General features: G+C 41.2%; 3 protein-coding genes across 3 annotated transcripts; 1 reads left to right on the plus strand and 2 right to left on the minus strand.

Annotated features, from left to right (window-relative positions):
- Window positions 1-12: 12 nt before the first annotated feature.
- On the minus strand, window positions 13-2,136 carry LOC107185439 (L-threonine 3-dehydrogenase, mitochondrial). The gene is made up of 5 exons (XM_015573113.1): window positions 1,930-2,136; window positions 1,368-1,631; window positions 845-1,105; window positions 242-508; window positions 13-173 (listed from the first exon to the last, which is right to left on the minus strand). The coding sequence occupies exons 1-5, from the start codon at window positions 2,084-2,086 to the stop codon at window positions 13-15; spliced, it is 1,110 nt and encodes a 369-aa protein (XP_015428599.1). The 5' UTR covers window positions 2,087-2,136.
- A 2,861-nt stretch (window positions 2,137-4,997) lies between these two features.
- On the plus strand, window positions 4,998-10,801 carry LOC107185357 (slit homolog 3 protein). The gene is made up of 9 exons (XM_015573024.1): window positions 4,998-5,161; window positions 5,234-7,111; window positions 7,585-7,909; window positions 7,993-8,259; window positions 8,580-8,733; window positions 8,806-9,018; window positions 9,129-9,843; window positions 9,902-10,239; window positions 10,314-10,801. The coding sequence occupies exons 1-9, from the start codon at window positions 4,998-5,000 to the stop codon at window positions 10,799-10,801; spliced, it is 4,542 nt and encodes a 1,513-aa protein (XP_015428510.1).
- Window positions 10,802-10,907: 106 nt separating this feature from the next.
- Window positions 10,908-12,884, minus strand: LOC107185408 (26S proteasome non-ATPase regulatory subunit 7). Its single transcript, XM_015573076.1, has 4 exons — window positions 12,710-12,884; window positions 12,443-12,535; window positions 12,185-12,363; window positions 10,908-12,109 (listed from the first exon to the last, which is right to left on the minus strand). The coding sequence occupies exons 1-4, from the start codon at window positions 12,882-12,884 to the stop codon at window positions 11,594-11,596; spliced, it is 963 nt and encodes a 320-aa protein (XP_015428562.1). The 3' UTR covers window positions 10,908-11,593.
- Between the last annotated feature and the right edge of the window lie 6,128 nt (window positions 12,885-19,012).

The raw sequence follows: 19,012 nt of genomic DNA on the forward strand, positions 1-19,012 counted from the left end.
AATAGCGTTGCATTATACGTAACTATTAACCTCCTTCAATGATTTTTTCGATAGCAAGTTTACCCTTACATCGCGTATCATCGACTCCACTAGTTGCTCCAAATTGTACTTGTTCTGCCACCCCCAATCCCGTCGCGCCTCACTATCATCGAAGACTTGCGGCCAACTTTCAGCTAAAATTTACACAATCAAAACTATATGTTTAGCGAATCGTATCTATGCAAAAATCTAATTCACTGACCAATGTATTGTCGTCCATCCGGCTTATACGTAATCTTTAAGTCGGGAACGTGTTTCTTAAGCTCGTTAAACAGTTCTTCCGGCGTGAAGCTCATTGCAGTGACATTGTACACCCGTCTACGCAACTGATCGTTAGAAGTATTTAAAAATTGAAAGAGTGCCGACAAACAATCCTCTATGTACATCATTGGCAGCCTCGTACATGGTTCTAAATAGCATTCGTATTTTTTAGTAAGCAATCCCTCGTGAAAAACCGCTACAGCGTAGTCTGAAACAGGAATCGTGGAGGTACGTTCTGTTAACCATTCTTACAAGATATATTTTACTGTGCATTGTAGTCCCATTTACGATCTCATGGAGTCACTTCGCGATTTACGCATCAGGAGATAAGGGAAACGCAAGGAACGATCTCACGGCTCGTGATCAACAGACACTCAACAATTTACTAATACTATTGTCCTTGAGGAGCGATGGATTGCACTATTATGCAGTTACTCAAATCACGATTGGAACTTGCTCTACTTCGTGTCCGAGGAAGTTGTAATAAAATAAACGAAATACAGTCTCTATTGTAAAATAAAATATAACATGAAATTGCAAGTACCTGTAGTTCCACCACCAGGTGGATCACTGCTGATGACTCCCGGAAACCGAAGACACCGGAAGTCAAGACCGAATCTATGATGATAATACTCGCCTAAAAGTTCGGCGTGAACCTTACTGACACCGTAAATCGTCCGTGGCCGTTGGATGGTAACATTCGGGGTGGGATTTCTCGGTGAATCGGGACCAAACGCTCCGATCGTCGACGGAATAAATATCCTCAGTTTATACTGTTTCGCCAGCTCGATCACATTGTGCATACCTAACGTGAAATCGAGTCTTTACTAACGATCATCGGAATATCGTTTTGCATTAAACGAACGATTGCCTTTGAAACACGACAGTCAAGAAAGAAAAATCCACTTTCTCTCGAGGCACTTTCCTTCGTAGCCGTGGTAACAATATAATTAATATCGTAACGACGAATTCGCTCATCACGACATACCATTCCACTCGAGCCACAGTCTTTAAAAGTAACTACGCGCTTCGAGAAACTGATCTGAAGATTTTAAAAGTCGTTTTACCTTCAATATTGACCCTCACCGCAAGAGGAACGTTCTGTTCGCCGATAGCGCTCAGAAGAGCACTGAAATGTATCAGCCAGTCGATTCTATAGTTCACCACGATTTTTTGGAGGCCCTTGAAGTCGAGGATATCAGCGAAGATGAACGGTCCGTTCGAAAGATTTTCATCGGTTGGCTTGATTATGTCCGAGAGAATCACGTTCTCATTTCCATAATTTTTTCGTAGCAATTTCGCGCATTCGGTGCCCAATTGTCCAAGGCCACCTTACAACAAAGGATATGAACGGATCGGTGTAATAGAAACCGCGGTGAACACGCGTGCGTGATTATCAATGATAATTTACAAGAATAACAAATATTTTCTTATGTCACTGTAACACGTCATCGTTAATGCATGTACTTTTTTGTTGCTAGAACAAGTAAACAATATGCAAACAGTATTTACATCCAGATTTGGAATATCAATGTCCGGTTTTCGTGTAACGGATAACAGGAACGAATGACAGTTACAACTGATTTCGTCATGAGTATTCTGATTAGTTTTTTAAGGCCATACACGTACCTGTAATTAGTATTCGTGGCGATTTCTTTCTTACGTCTGATCGGAGGTTCTCGCTTTCTTTGAGATCTCGAGAAGAAAAAGTACCCGTGACGTGGAAATCTCGAAAAGTGCTTCTTGATACTCGTCGGGAAATATGTGCGAGACTTTTACACCACATTATAATTGATGATGGTCGTTATTGTTTGTTACAGAGATAGAAAAGCTTGATCTGTATTTTCTACTCTCGGATGTCGATAAACAACTGGCGTACGCTTAGCTGAATATCTAATATTATAGCTAGGTTGAATCTGAAAACCAGTTACAACACAGATTCATTTCGTTGCTGTGTATTTGTGCGCCGATAGGTGCTGGACCTTCGTTATAATGATGAATCTGTACCTCTGCATAAGACACGTGTGTAAGATACATGCGGAGATTCAATAATGCATTCAACATTTATTGTACTTCCTACAATGTAAATAAAGTTTATTATATTTCTCTTAGTAAACAAATTAATGATTACAAATAGATCGAATCTTATTTTGGAAAAAAACTAACTGATGATGTAGTAATAATTAATAATTATAGTACTAATAATATTGATCATATCACCGTGAAATTTGAAATAAAGTACTTATAGAGGTTCTAATTGATTTTGAATTGTTTCGCAAAATCTACCCAACCTTCCAGACAATCTTGATGTTTTAGAACCGGTTATCGCCGAATACCTTGTTCTCGCTTTAGTATGGTAAACAACAAATTTAAATACAGAATTAGAAACGAAAGAAACGATGAAGATTTCATTTTATAGAAAAATGCGACATTAGAACCAAAAATGACCCTAGTGATCATTACATTGTTGTTGATCTCTGCGTGGACCGAAAAGCGATTATTCATTTCTGTTCTACTGCTCGTTAATTAAACTTGTTAAGTTTTAACAAGTTCTATTGCTGATACCGTTGCTGGTATATACCGTAGTGTATTTTCTGCATGTGTCGAAAAAAGCGGATAAAGAAAGACACAACTCATGTCATCTGGACTGGAACCCATTTAACTGCACGTTCTTGAGAACATCATGGGAATCACGGTTTTTCCAAGTTAAAGAAAGGTCAAACATCTTTGCGGGAGTAACTTGTCTATATCATGACAAAAATTGAACAGCAGAAACTTCAACAGCAAAGAGTAACAAAGATTTTTTTACCTAGAATCTTGTGAAAGTATTTCTCGCGTTAGGATTGACGGCCATTTTTTCGGTAGCCATGACGTTTAGAGTGGTTTTGGAATAAAGAAACCTCGAGTGAAAAATTTGCCACTGTCACCAAACTTATTTGGGTGGCAAGATTTGGTGGAAAGGGAAGAATTTCCTGGAAGCGTGCCTTCACGGTGGTTGGACACAGCACTTCGCAATTCTCCTTTCGTCCCGCTCGCCATCACCCACGCCACAGTCATCTTCTCCCCTCGACTTTGTGCATCAGCACGCTTTGCACAAAAGTCCCCCGTGTAGTTAGTTCGTGTCTGTCCGTAACGAGAGCGCCGAGGCTCTCGCTTTTCTGAAACGGGGTACAAAACGCGACGTGTTGACTCCCTGATTTGTGAACGAATCACAGTGTTACACGATCTCTCGACTCGAGGAGATATCGATTCCTCCACAACCACCGAAGCATCGAAGGACACAACGCACATTTTTATCAAGGAATTACCTAGCCTCTTCCGACAAAGTAGCGCGAAATCGAAGGTAAGGGTGGACTTTACGCATCGAGAAGTATTCACCTGCAACATTAAAAATGTTTCGATATATTCTAGATAAAGAATAGAGTTTCTTTTGTATTTTTCGAGCCGATTCGAGTTCCCTTTGAAAAGTGCCCGACTTTATTTCGAAGTTGCATAATTCCAAGAGACTTGGTGGGGCTTAGAAAGAACGATAGTCATGGTGGAAAACCGAGGAAGTACATGTCACTTTCACTGAAATCATACACGATCACCGCTTCCTTCGATCACGGTTGCTCGTGATCACGATGACAATGGTGGTTTTGCTGCTGCACCTTTATCATTTGTTCACATTGTACGCCACGACTGGTAGCGTACGCAACAAATCGATTACGTTAGTTGTTTGTAGGATCGGTTCGATTCACGCGAAGAGCCGACACGAATGGTTTCCAAAGAGGACTCTGGTTTGCGATTTCGATTGAAACGCGGTTACTCGTTATTATTGTTCATTGAACGACGAAAAACACGATTCTGTAACAATCGAATGGACTGGTTCGAGCGCGATGCAAATGCAGTCACGCGAGTGCAGCGACCTGTATTCCTGGAGAGTTTCGGATGCGCTCCCTTAAATTTACGGTTGCACCTTGAAATACATACAAGATATTTTCACGAAATCTTTTATATATATGTAGATATACATATATATATATATTAATGGTCGCACACAGTATCGGTATTCTTCATGTTCGGCTGCGTTTCCAGGCCGTCCAATTGTTCGTACTTACGGAAGACGCGTTATGAAACACACGTGGTCACCCGTGACAGCAGCCTCGAAGAATACCTTTGTTTTCGTTCGATCTGATAGACCATAGGGGACTTTTCTCTTCCGTATTAATCCCTACGAGTAAACCTTCATTTTGGTTTCAACACATCGAATCAGATACATGTATAGTTAATACACATTTCAAAATCCTTCATCTTTCGTCAGAATTTGATGTGTACCGCGAGAGGTTCTAGGCGACAGCGATGGTTACGGAGACGGTTTGTCCTAGCGGTCTTTAGCTTACGGTACGAAGCATTAATTTTGTCGTCTAGAACCGTGACGTGTAAGCAACTAGTCGAAACACACGTGCATTAGTCGATTTACGCACGGAAAGTACCGTGACACATCCAAGGACAATTTTTAACGCGTAAAAACCGTGTCTCTTGGCCAAAAAGCGGCACAACTTTATTGCTAATATGAATAATTCTTCGTTCGAACTTCCTCTTTTAAATCACAGATTGGTCGATGCGTGTATGAACAAAAAAAAAAACAAATAAACGTTTCTTCCAGAAAATGCGGGATTGGCATCTAAGGTCGTAGACCAAGGTCCGAATGCGCGATGGTTAAACCACCGGAAGGTGGAGGCCTCTTTGTAGCCGGCTGGTTTCTGGCACTGTGTATCATCAGTGTCAGCGGCCAGCTGGGCTCCGAGTACGGATGTCCTACTCAGGAGAGGATTCTACCTTGCAGATGCTCGACCCGTGATATGGAGATTCAAATATGGCAAGTGTAGATCGCGAAGACAATAAGTATCTATAAAGTAGTACCCTTTATTCGTCAATTCTCTACCAATAGGTGCAGTCATAGCGACTTACCAAAGGTTCTCGAGGGTTTAAAAGCAGTGAGCCATTACATAGACCGACCGGTGGACGAATTGATCCTGGAGAACAATAATCTGCCTAGTCTACCGGGCAAAGTTTTCGCCACGCTACGCGTTCTCCGTTTAATGCTGCGAAACAATCGCCTCGAGAGAGTGTCCTCCGGTTGGCTAGAAGGTCTCCATGATTCGTTATTAGAGTTATTCGTCGTGGAGCCTGATTTACGATCATTGCCGGTGGATAGTCTCGAAAATCTACAGGGTTTGGAGGCGGTCACTTTACAGAGTCGAGTGATGAAGAAACTACCGAAGTTTTCTGGCCTGCCGAAGCTCAGATACCTCCAGATCAATTCTCCGGCGTTGTTGGAATTGGCGCCGAGAAACTTTCGAGATTTGCCCAGCTTGGAACAGCTGCATGTGTTTGGTAGCTCGCGTCTGATACGCTTGGAGGCAGGCCTCTTTCGAGGCCTACCCCGACTCGAACTGGTGAACATTACCGATTGCGGAATTCATTGGGTTCATCCTCGAACCATGATCGATCTACCGGAATTGAAAGAAGTCTCTTTGGTCGGTAATTCGATAGTCGAAGCCGGAATGATCGGTCGCGCCTGTACGGATCTGCCCTCGTTATCGGTGATACGGCTCGATCGAAATCGAATAAATCGTCTCGACGAGGGAGCGTTCATCGATCTACCAGTCCTATCCCGCTTGTACTTATCGAGGAATCACATTACCGAGGTGTTCGCTGGAGCGTTCCAAAGAATGCCAGCCTTGAAGACCGTCGATCTTAATTACAATCTAATACATCGCGTGCATCCCGAATTTTTCCCCCGGCGGCCCGGAAACGTCCTAGAGGATCTGTGGCTGATCAATAACGATCTCAGCCACGTGACCGAATTACGATCGATAATGGAGGCGTTGCCCAGATTAAAGTTTCTCGACGTGAGCCACAATCAAATCGAGGAGATACCGTTCGGTTCGTTGAGGGGTCATCCCACGTTAGAAAGACTTCACCTTGATCACAACAGAGTGGCCTTTCTGCAAAGGGAGACCTTCACCGCGATGCCCGCTCTCAGGGAACTTCGATTAAAGAACAATTCTTTGTCGAACCTGCTGGAGATTCCGTTCTGGGACTTGCCCGCGCTGAAGGGGCTCGATCTCTCCGAAAATTATTTCCGCCACGTTGAACCACGTCTGCTGGCGAACTTGCCGAGCTTGAGACGATTGGATTTGAGCGGAAACGCGATCGGACTCATAGAGCCTGAATCGTTCTTAGGTACGCCAGCCCTGGAGCACGTCAACATCTCCGGAAACGCGCTCTCTGTTCTCCATCCGTTGACATTTCATCATTTAAACAATCTTTACGAACTGGACGTCGGTTGGAATCGAATGCTCGAGATCGTTCCAGGTCTACCAAGGAACATCGAACACCTTCACATGCCCATGAACCGTATCGTCGTTCTGCCCGCTGTGTCTTCCCAAGATTTAGCACTTCCGGTTCTAAGGACCCTGGATCTCAGTGCAAACGGAATCGAGAGGATACAACCTGGTAGCCTGACAGATCTACCAAACTTGAGAAAACTGAACATGGGTTACAACTCTCTTCGAATTATCGAGGATGGCACGTTCGATGGCATGTCCGGGGTGGAACAGTTGGACTTGAAGTACAATCGATTGGTCACTTTACACGGAAGAAGTTTCAGGCCCCTTAGATCGTTGATGGATCTAAGTCTACGGGGAAACCGATTGGAAGTTCTTAGGCCGGACATCTTTCAAGAAAACGTTCGATTGCAGAGGCTGGATCTCAGTAGGAACAATCTCGCTCAGATTCCTCATGCTACCTTCTCGAACACCAGGTAAAATCAGATGAAAGTGTTATGATTTTAATAAAGATCTATGTTCTATAAAACAAGGCAGCAAAGAACTATTTTTCAACGCGTTAACATGCCCGTAGAAAAGCGGTTTCACTCGTGGTTATTTAGTTGCGTCACCGGCAAATTGGTACCTAGAAAGTTCTGCTCGTGTTAAGTGTCCCCTTCTAGATACAAAGTGACACCATCCTAGCATGTCGGACATTTTCCCATGCTTTGCGTTACCTTAACGCGTGAATTATCGTTAACAAAATCGGAATGACGGGAACTTGTTTCTCCCATACTTTAGGGATTTTCGGAAAATTTTGTCCGTTAAACGATTCGAGATTCCGCGACAGTATCGAGCGATGAAAATTGCTCTTCTTAAATAGATCCAGGCAAATTTATCTGCTCGAGACGGAAATAACCGTTTCGATTAATGATTCGATGTCAAAGGGAGGAAACGACGTTAATTACAGAGACCTTCGTGAACTGTACGCGTCGCACAACACTTTGACCGAGTTACCCGGATCGTTGCACGGCTTAACAGCTCTTCAGGTTCTCGACTTGAGCTTCAACAAGCTGAACATCCTGTCGCCGGAAACGCTAAGCAGCCTATCGGCCTTGCTCGAGCTGAAACTCGTCAGGAATCGTATCCGCGAGCTTCGCGAGGGTGCGTTCGATGGTCTGCCGCGATTGTCCCTGATCGATCTGGAGAACAATGATCTGAGGATCATCGAGAGGAACGCTATCAGAGCTCTACCAGAATTGCAAGCGATACGACTTGGAAAGAATCGATTACAGGTGCGTAGAAATTGTTCCATTCTTTTATCGATACACTTAGAAACGAGATACTTCTGCGGACTTACCGATTGACCGTCTATCAGATAATTCCAAGTGGAGCTTTCACCGAGCTACCTCTTCTCCAAAGCGCGGAACTTCAAGAAAATCGGATTCAGGAAATCGCAAGCAACGCTTTCATTAACGTGCCTCACCTTCTCTTCCTTAATCTAAGCTACAATCATTTGCCAGCTTTGGATTACGTTGGCTTGGAGAGTCTACGGTCCCTGGAGGTTCTGGACTTAAGCAACAATCGATTGTCCAGGGTGTCTAGCAACAGTTTAGCGTCAATGGAGTGGTTGGTGGAATTAAAAGTGAGTAATAGAAAATTTGAGAAGGAAAATCATCGCGTGCTACTTTACGTAATCTCGTGTTTCATTCTCGAAAATTAAGTTATTGTCAATGTTCGTTACGATCACGTTCAGTGGTAGCGTAGAATGAAACGAAAATAATGGGAAGGGGGAATCGTCTTTAGTAATAACGGCGAATACTTTCTCGTCGAAAGTGAAACTTCTCCACGAACCGTGGTGCGAGGCCACGTTCGTTATGCTAGCGGAGCAATTATTCGTACAGCTGAATCGTTAATTAGGAAGATAGCGGATCGTTTTACATACGTTTTCCACTTTGCCCACAGATGGATAACAATCGGATTTGCGCCATCCAAGGCTCCCCATTCGACGAAATGCCGAGGCTTCGGTTTCTCAGCCTGAGAAGCAACCGGATGGCTTCCGTTTCGGAAGCGGCATTCAAACGATTAAGATCGAACATTGCTGTCTTGGATATCGATGGTAATTGAATCATTCATCGGAAAGAGAACAGTTCGAATAACTATTATCTGATTTTCCTTTATGCGTGAACAGGTAATCCATTGTCCTGTTCTTGTGGGATGTTATGGTTGAGGGGATGGCTACAGCAGGCCTCTTCCGAGGGTCCAAGATGCGCGGACGGATCATTATTTAAAGAAATTAGATTATCTCGACAGGACTGTCAGAGGGAACGACAGATAGATCCAATTCATCCCGGATGCGAGGCTGAAATGATCGACATTGCGCCGTACCCCGTATCTTCATCCCGTGAGTATAATTAACAATAATAACGTTTCATGAAAAATATCATAGCATAATACGAGTTCACGTTTAATAGTGACCTAGCGTGTAAAATGTTTTCTATTCTATACTACCAGTTTACGGGGCAACGGAAGTGGTACCACTCCGCATGAACATGAAAGACTTAACGACCCACAGACCTACCCTGGACTCCGACTACATGTACGAATATCCAGATTACCAAGAACCCAGGAACGATACATCTAACGCGACAAGTCAATCATTCACTACTGTAACACCAATAGACTCGATGAAAGATGTTCAGACGACAGAGAAAGTTCAAATTCAATCGAACAACACCGTGCCTGTGAAGAAGAATACCCTAATGCCTCCATCTCCCAGTAGTTCTGGTTTCACCTTCTTCGGGGTGCCTCTGCCTAGTCTGAACTTTAACCTCTGGGGAAACTCAGGAAGGAAATCAGAAAGAAAAAATTCCGAGGGAAGACCTGGCCGAGGTCGTTATAGAACATTTCCACCGACGGAACCGGAAATTCATAGAGGGGGTTTCGTACCTCTGCCACGTGGGCAGAGTGGTTTCGTGCCTATCGTGGATCCTCGATTATCTTACCAAAAGCAGATTAAAAATGATACCTCGAGGCAGCAGAATTTAAGTGTGGTTCAAGAGGAGAAGAGAAAATGGAAAAGTGGGAATGGTACAGTGGTAAAGATCGACAAAGTACAGCTCAGAACGAGTAGGCCCAAGGTGGGATTCAAGGAAAGAGAAGAATTATCCACGACGGCTGCGAACGAAGACGACTCTAGAAGCCAAGCATCCGGTCAAAAACAGAATAGGTAAGCATTCCACGAGATGGTATTAAAACCAAGAAAACTTTACACACTGTCTATGCAGTTCGAACCATGTGAATTCAACGAAAACGTCGGATTCGAGTGCCGCAGCGGACGAGTCGCCCCAAGAAGCGAACGAAACATCTGTGGCCGCTGAGATTCGGGATGACAAGAGCCCGGAGATGAACCGAAAGCCTGGTAAAGTGGAAGAGCAGCCTCACACAGAAGTTGCTAGTCGAATTGTCTGGACAACAGCTAGAACGATGTTAGAAACGAGAAAAGATATGAAAGAAAAACTTACAGAAGTAACAAAAGGAGAGAATAATGTCTTACCAGATTCGAACACCGTGAGGTTCCAAGAAACGTCCACTTCGACAACAGCAGCTCGATACGAATCAAATGGTACGGTCACTGTTCAGTTACTATTAGTTTTGTACAATTTTGCGCGACTGTTTATACAATCTTACTAATTCCAGACGACTCGACTGTTATGACGACCGATTGGCCAGCTTCAATGACGTCGGAGAACCGGAAGACCTCCACCTCCATGGCGACTCAATTTTCAAGGGAAACGGAAGCGTCGGCGCTTTCGGCGTTTCTGGTCCCAGGTGGCCTAGTGCCATCCTCCGTTTCAGTAGCGAATCTACGCCCGTTTGGTCGACCGACTATAACGAAAGTTGCCTCGCCGCATTTGGGACTATCGTCCGAAACAGAGAAGCAGAAATCCGTGGCAGAGGCTGTCCAACGAAACATAGAGATCGTGGAAGAGCAAATCTTGGATAAAGACGAGTCTTCGAGGGAGAATGCGGAAGTGATTGAAGATAGTTCGTTCAATTGGTACTTTCAGCACTACAACGACACTAATTTGGAGCCGTACGTAGGAATTGCGTACAGTGGAGGCGAGAAAATCAGACGATGGACTTTAATGGGTCAGATGTGCCTTGTCTTGTACGCTTTGATGTGAAAACGCGGGAGAAATTGAATGTCCTCAACAAGCAAACTATCTACCTGGTTTCGGTTTGTTCGTATAAAAAATGATCGTTTGGGGGATAAAGTAAGGAACAAGTCTATTAAAGAAAAACAGAGTGTATCTCAAATTATGTATCGTACAGGTACAAGCACGACAAAATGCTGCTTCACGGTACAAGTGTTGAGCCTTGGTGGGGCTTGGTATGATACAAAGTAAGCAGTCTGTTACGGCCCCCGTAGAGTATTAACGAAGAATAAATAGAGTCGTGTGTTCGAATGATCCATTTTCTATTCTTTTTATTTATAACGCAGTGTACGTGATTTATGAAAGCTCGAGTCCCTTAAACATGTTTGTAATGCTGAATTGTCTATGGTATGAAAATCTTATCCGGTATGTTCAAATATAGCGGGGTACATTACATAAAAGTTATGGCTAGTTTGAAGCAGTAGTTTCATTCCTAACTGGAGAAAAGAAATATCGCGAAACGCACCCATTTCATAACAGTACGGTGTTTAATAGATTGAAATATACGGAAATGTGTAACTGCGTTCTTACCATCATAACCCGTTATCTAATGTGAACACTCCCTTTATTTCTAGCTATCCTGAAACACTTCAAGAAAAATTATTCATGTTTATTTTTGCTTTTTGGTGTTAGCTCGAAATGTCAACCGACTCGAAACACAAAATACATTTGTACATGTATAGACAAACTGCATGAGTTTGGTGAATTTTCGTTAGATCTCAACAGTCTCAATCGCACGTGTTAGTCTCGGTTTCACTCGGATCATTGGCTCCTGGTTTTCGCCTTATCCTTCTCATCTTTTTTCTCTTCCTCTTTTTTTTCATCTTTCTTAGTTTCCTTCTTGTCCGTCTCTTTTTTCTCGGCGTCGCGATTTGTTAACTTATTATTGATCAAATTGTGAAGTGCTACTATGGATCTAACTAAAGCAGCTAAGTACACGACTAACATTTGATCATTCGTTTTTACGTATAGAGAGTCGACAAATTTACTTTGAGTCATATCGGGCAACAAATTAAAAATGTCCTGAAGTTGATAAACAATCTGATGGTTAATTGGTAGTTTACCACTGCCAACTTGAAGCAGGTAGTCTCTAATTTCCCTGATTTGATCGTGAAGACCTTTCAGACCTAATAATTGGTTTGTGATTCTCTGGCTAAGAGTACCAACAGTAGTATCCTTGATGTCCCTTAGCAAGTGCTCCACACCTACTTCTTCTGCTTCTTCTGCACCAATTTCACTAGGGATATGTTCAAATGTTTTTGATGTTGGTGAACCATCCTATAAACGAGTGAATGTTAATTATCTATAATACATATTGTAAAATACACTATGCATTTTAATATATGCATTTACATCATGAACTTCTTCGACAGCTTGATAAGCTTCTGTTGGTAGACCAAGATCTTTAGGTTTAGCATCGATGATGACTAACACAGAGTTTGGACAATATCTCCTAATCAGTTCATTAATAGCAACATCATTTTGATGCAGTTTAGGCCCAGTATGATACCACCCTACTACCTTCTCACGGGCTAAAATGATATAGAACATAATTTCTATTTCTTTTTACTGACTAACTTCTAACCTTCGAATACCTCTGTTAATATTTACCATTTACTTTCTTGAACATTCCATACATATTTTCCAAATAATCATGGTCAAGGAACCACACACTTTTGTCTTTGTCATCCTCATCAAAGGGTACTATAAGAAAGATGATCGACTCATTTGATTTAAACATCCAACTTACAACTATATTTAGTGGCGTTTTGTAGGTAGTTAGAAAATAATGGAGCGACAGTAAATGTATTGCGAAAATAAGCAATAACTACTGGAAGAAACAAGAAATAGTGGCGTCATTATTGGAGTCATCCTAACCTGCAAAACTGTTTGACACGTCTAAGACACCTTTAGCTCTCCAACAACCAAGAAGTACACCAACAACCCGTTTCTGATTGCCGATTTTGCCCATCCGATTATAGTGATCCACTACGCTAAGTAGTACCAGCGGATGTACTACTACTTTTGTTGTTACTACCTCTTGACTCGGCATTTTTGAGCTGCTGTTACGCTTCCACAGTGAATAGTTACTCTCAAACTCTCAACGATTCCTATAAGGAAAAAACTATTCTACGAAAAGAGTACAAAACAAGTGATTCTTTCCGTTTTCAACAGCTAGCTGGTAAAGAAGTCAAAAATTTGTAACTTGATTCCATGATGATCCCTGAAACAGAAACTCAGTAGATTATATCGTTTCTGCGGACAGTTAACAATTAATTTATTATAATTTAGCGAGATTTATTTCGACCCAAGCGTGATTCCTGAAACAGAAAAGCGAACGATTAGTATCGTAATATAATATCATTCTGGGCAGCTATTTCAGCTGCTTTGTGGTTCCGACGATGATGATGCCAGCATTGTTTGGGGCGTTTCATATATCGCAACACTAAATCAAACCCGATCCGATCATATCGCAATACTAATTGAAGAAAAGAAAAAGACTATTTAAATGCAATGAATATTGTGACTCTGATTCCACAAGACTATTTGAAAATAATTTAGTTCAAGAAAAGAAGGCAATCTCAAAAGCAATTCCGTTTCGTTTAAAACGCAACACTAATTTAATAAATGGGAACTATAAGTAATCGCGCTCAGATTAAATATATAAAAACGATCTCAAAACAATCGCGATATCATTGTAATCAACACTACTCATGGCAGTATTGAGAATTCACAAGACTAATGCAAACCGAAATCTTCTTCATCGCAACACTAATTTCAACCGCGATTTGCCCAATAGGTACTGCTGGTCGTTGGGGCGATATGCCGGCTGAAATACAAATTACTACTACTACAACAACTACAAGCGAGTACAGTGACAAAGTAGTAACGGAATGACTCCCCATCCGAAGATGCAGAGTCATTAGTAGTTGCCCTCTTCAATGACATAATCTGTGTCGGGCCTCTTCGGCATATAGCCTCTTCTTTTCTTCGGCAGTCCACCCACCTGAAACCTTCAAACAGGTCGTTCGTTTCGACAATCCTATCTGCCCGACCGCGACCGCGACGACGACCCCTTTGGGATTCGTCGAATTTGAAGAATCGAAGTCGAAACCGGAAGCAGACGACATGATTCGACTGGGCCAGCTTCGAATCGACACTACAAATTATCCCGGTAGCAGGACTATCACGCGAAACCTACGCGCGCCTACCCCATCAGAAAATGTGATAGCCTGCCCTGGCCCCTACCTACTTATAGTCTAATCGGACATTCACACACCAGAAGTTATACTACCTGTCTACCAGCCCTATATTTAAAAAAAATATGGCAAAAGACACATTCTCACCAACACACAACACTCCACGGTTCTCAAACATACGCCCGGGTGCAAATTACCCAAACACCTAGGGAGGACGTCCCGGGACTCCTCCGACACCCGAGCGTGATACTCAACTTTCACACTCTAATATTATAGATACGTACCATTTTCCTGAAATCGACTGACAAAGGCTAGTATCCATTGCGAAAATATAAAAATACTTGTATACTTTAAATCGATTACGAGATAATTTTTTCATATGATAGCAAGAGATTTAAACCAGTACATATTCCATGAAAATTTTGTTACAAACATTGTATACGCAAAGGAATATGTACGACCGACACAGAAAATTGTGAAAAATTGTTAGAAATTATAGAAATTTAATCGACGCAATTCCACTGCCTACCAACCACATACATACACAAGTGGAAAATACGTCGTGCACGGTAAACTAACACTTTGCCAGTCGCATTGTTATTATTATATATGAAATCAAATCATCGTACGCCGTTGCTCTCACCCAATCAGATAGCACCTGGGCACCTGAATGGGTTTGAGCAACGAATACGGAATAATTATCCTGAAAATCCTGACTAAAAAAATTATTAGTTTCTGCACTTCTAACGGGCTAATATGATCTCATTGGTTCTCATTTCATTTGCAACAAAAGTAACTCGACTTTGTGTTAATAACAATCGAAATGCAAATATTGGAAAAAACTAACGGAGATGTATTTTTAAATACAAAAAGACTTTACATTATGATTTTGTAATAAGATATTTGACTCGATACATTGAACAACCCTCGAGCGATTTCGTCGTCAAAGTCACTGTAAGACAGATAAAATAAGGGGAACAGACATGTTACTTTGACTCCGAAATCTACCCGTCGCGAAATGTCTTCTTGTACATGATCTGTAATATTACATTTATCCAGAACGTTACATTCTAACTCAATCCATGTATATCAAAATGCACTACTTGATTTTATGTCTGTGTTTGAGAAACGTGGTAATACGTATTTCTCATGTAATTCAATATACATTGTTAATCTAACTGATAATATATGTTGTTCACTGTTTTATTAGTAAAGTATGCAAACAAGCATTGCATGTTGTCAGTGATGCTTTATGAATATTCTCATTTGTATTAAAGATATGAAATGAAGACAAATATTAATCTTAAACTTCTTCACAGTGGTCTGGTATCATGTTAAATACTGTATTTAAATAGTAAATAAATGTAACTTCTTTATCTACAAATGACAGTACAACTGTTGAAAATAATAATGAACACACGAACAGGTGAAATAAAATTTTATTAATATGCAACAACTAACTATAATAAAAATATACTTTTTAACAGAAGTGTCCAAATGCTATTCACAAGTCACAAGCTATTCGAGCCTCCCCTCGTGGGTTTCCTCCACTACCGACCTCAGATTGCCTCGAGAGAGTCAAACTAAGACCCATAATGGTGGTACCTCCGGAGGGGAAGAATGCTGCTCATAATTAGTACATGGACATCTCTGCTCTGCCCTTTATAAAAGACAGAATACTCATTCATTCTGAGTATATACGTCTACCATACCAATATGTTCATGGAACACTACATGCTGGTGAAACACAGTAGTACCTTCCCTGCATTTAACGCTCACACTCCATTAAAGTGGTCGTGAGTACACGCCAGCACGTCTCGGTACTCTACCCGTGTACGTAACCGTATGCGTTCTTTGCCAGTGGCAACGAAAACACCGGCCACGATAACTGGAAATCGCAATGCACTTTTCAATGGTCATACATGCACAACGTGTTAAATTGTTCCATAACACGCGGTTTTTCACTAGGGCGTGCATATCGATGCACAGGTGACACAACTTAATACGTCTTTTTTTTATGCACCGATACTTTATTGCGATTCCCAGTACACGTGTTCCACTGTTCATGGAACTTGCAAATACGAATGACACCTTTGTGTCTTGCGACACTGGTTCCGGTTTTTGAAACATGCTGTCGCGTCTCGTGGTATTGCGCTAAATGCTACAACATGCTCATCTAAGAAGGCACCACCATGTTTTCCTCTTTATTTTAAACATACCGGTATGGTTCTTTTTTTTCTACTCTATATTGAAATCTATCGTCTACATTTCTTTTACACATTAATGAGTTCAATACTATTCTTGTACCAGCTAACTGTAGTTGTAGACTACTGTGAATTTATTGTATTTTCTATATTATGTAATTTTCGTTATGTAAATCGTATTTTATTCTACATTCATAAATGATACCAGACGACGAGATAGAAATTATAAGTAAGAAATGTGACTTCGTTCGCATCACATTCACCTCTATATCAATAACTTACAAATTTTTAAAATTGGACTCATAAATATACTTTTAATATAAAATATTTATGAATTGCATTACTAATTCTAAGCATGGCGTACAAGAAGACCCTAGCCTAGCTAAGGAACACAACAGGTCAATGTTACTACTCGTGGATATGATTGCATATCCGCGTTCACTGTACTCGCCAAATTTATTACGTATACAACCAGTCGCCCGTGCCGCTTCGGACCTATCATCCTACGGCATGATTGGGGACCAGAGGAATAAAAAAGCATGCGACTCACCCGATGATAGAAGGGCTCCGTATAAGATAAGTCTTGTGTCTTCGCGGAGAATCTGAAAAGAAAGGAACAAAGTACGTTACAATCTCTTCTCAAAGTTCTAGCTATTTCGACTGCATAATGGAAGTAATAAAATATAAAGATACTTACATTCCATGATGGTGGAGCTTTGTCCGAGGACATCTTCTTGAGTATTCAGTTATGAATGTGAGCTTTGCTGGAGGACATCTTCTAGAGTATTCAGTGATACAATATATGATTAATCTGAAAAAAGAGAACAAAATTTGTTATTATCTCTTCTCAAAATTCTGACTGCCTCAATTGAATGGTGTAAGTAATAGAAAATAAAGATACTTACAATCTCTATTGGTAGAGCTTCGCCCAAAAACATCCTCTTCAGTGGTGCACTGAATCTACCACCGCGAACAAGCACTTTCAAATAGAAAAAAAATAAAATAAGAGACTATTTATCGCGACTAAAGATACCAGCCGACGAACAAATGATTCTAGTTTCGCGATTCAAAACGCAAAGAGTGTTCCGACACTCTGAAAGTGATTGATGATACGCAATAAACACTGTCTCTACTTTCGCGAAAACCTAGTATTTTCGGCGAGATTCTACTCGGAGCCAGTTCGCTCCGGAAAAACCAAAAAAACTTCTACGATATAAACACTGACTCTACACAACCGCATTGCACGCGGCCACCAAATTCTGTGAAAGAATGTGCTTGTCATTAATATGTTATTTTAAAGACATTCGTTATGAGATTATAAGTATGCTTGTTTTTTCTGTCTAAACCATGCCCCGAATTTTGTAAATATTCAGAAATTCATTGTAAGCATTAAAGTTTAACTCAGGCTTCGGTGTGCATGATATACTACACAGCTATATAAGTAGACTCACAACCGAAACTATACACTAACTGTAACTATATAAATACAAATACTATGACTTCGTAAAAACAAACTCGTAAAATTATTAAAGTTAAAACAATTTCACCACCGGGATGCAGTAAAGTCCGGGTTGTATTTCGAATTTGAATGTCTGGAAGTATTGTCGGTTAAATTTCCTAACGGTTAAGGCAGCCATCTTGAATGCCTCGATTACGCGTTTGAATGCAAAATAATTTCCGAAAGAACTCTTGTTCGATTTTAGCATAGTAAATTACGAAATCGCGGTCATGCTTACGGTCAAAAACAGTAAAAACACAGTAAAGTAAAAATAAGTAGTTAAGTGTCATCTATTTGTTATAATAAATTACCTGAGTTCACCAATTTCCCGCCAAATTGCATCCAAAGCGAGAGTCCACTGTCATGGCATCGGTGGCGCGTTCTTTCCAACCGAAATTCTGAAACAGAATATAGAAGTTAATGCCAAGTGATAATACTAAATTAACAATGATTGAGTCACACCGAAACAATTATTGACTCGAGGAGTGTCCCTAAAGATTGAAAACTGAACAAAAACTGCCTAAATATTAATTGGTATCGCTGGGAGATTGCAAGTCGTGAACACCGGTTCACTTTACCCAGCAATACAGATTTACTTTACAATTATTTACCCTGAATTGAATACATATTAAACAAAAGTAACGATATAGTGCTAACGAAGGTGCTAACAGTATAAATGAGTTGAAGTGAAATGTAATGGTTACGTACTTCGACACGAGCGAGATCACTTCACGTCTAATCACTTCAGCTTTCCCGAGAAGACTGACCGTTGGCCCTTAGGTTGTCTGTGATTGGCTATGATCGGTTGATTCGGTTATATTACGAGCTCGTGATTGGTCAGTCGGTAGATAAGGATGCAATACCCCCTCGCCCCTCCCGCCGGCCCCCCGCCCGCAACCACTGTACTTATATTTCTATTTTAACGAAATAAAATAATCACCACCGTATTGCATTTGAGTATGACATTTGTGTCATATATACTCGAGATTAAAAGAGTAACTACGAATAAAACGGAAAAACAGAGGCACAAGTACGATTTTACAGAAGTTACATTTCGCAAAAGTCTCTTGGTTGTAAACAATGCCAGAGGCTTTATGTATTTTGTGCCTCTAGTTGATCAACCTTCCCAACCTCGCATTCCAATACACCTGCGATTCATGAAGGAATTGTGAATTGCATACATACCCTTCTCCATCCTCGAACATTTGTTACTGTAATTCGTTTTGGATGGGCAGCGTTAATGTGATATCTAATCGTATGTGTTTTACTGCCCTCTTCT

This window comes from Dufourea novaeangliae, unplaced genomic scaffold (assembly GCF_001272555.1).
Source record: "Dufourea novaeangliae isolate 0120121106 unplaced genomic scaffold, ASM127255v1 scaffold57, whole genome shotgun sequence".
NCBI classification, from domain to species: Eukaryota; Metazoa; Arthropoda; class Insecta; order Hymenoptera; family Halictidae; genus Dufourea; species Dufourea novaeangliae.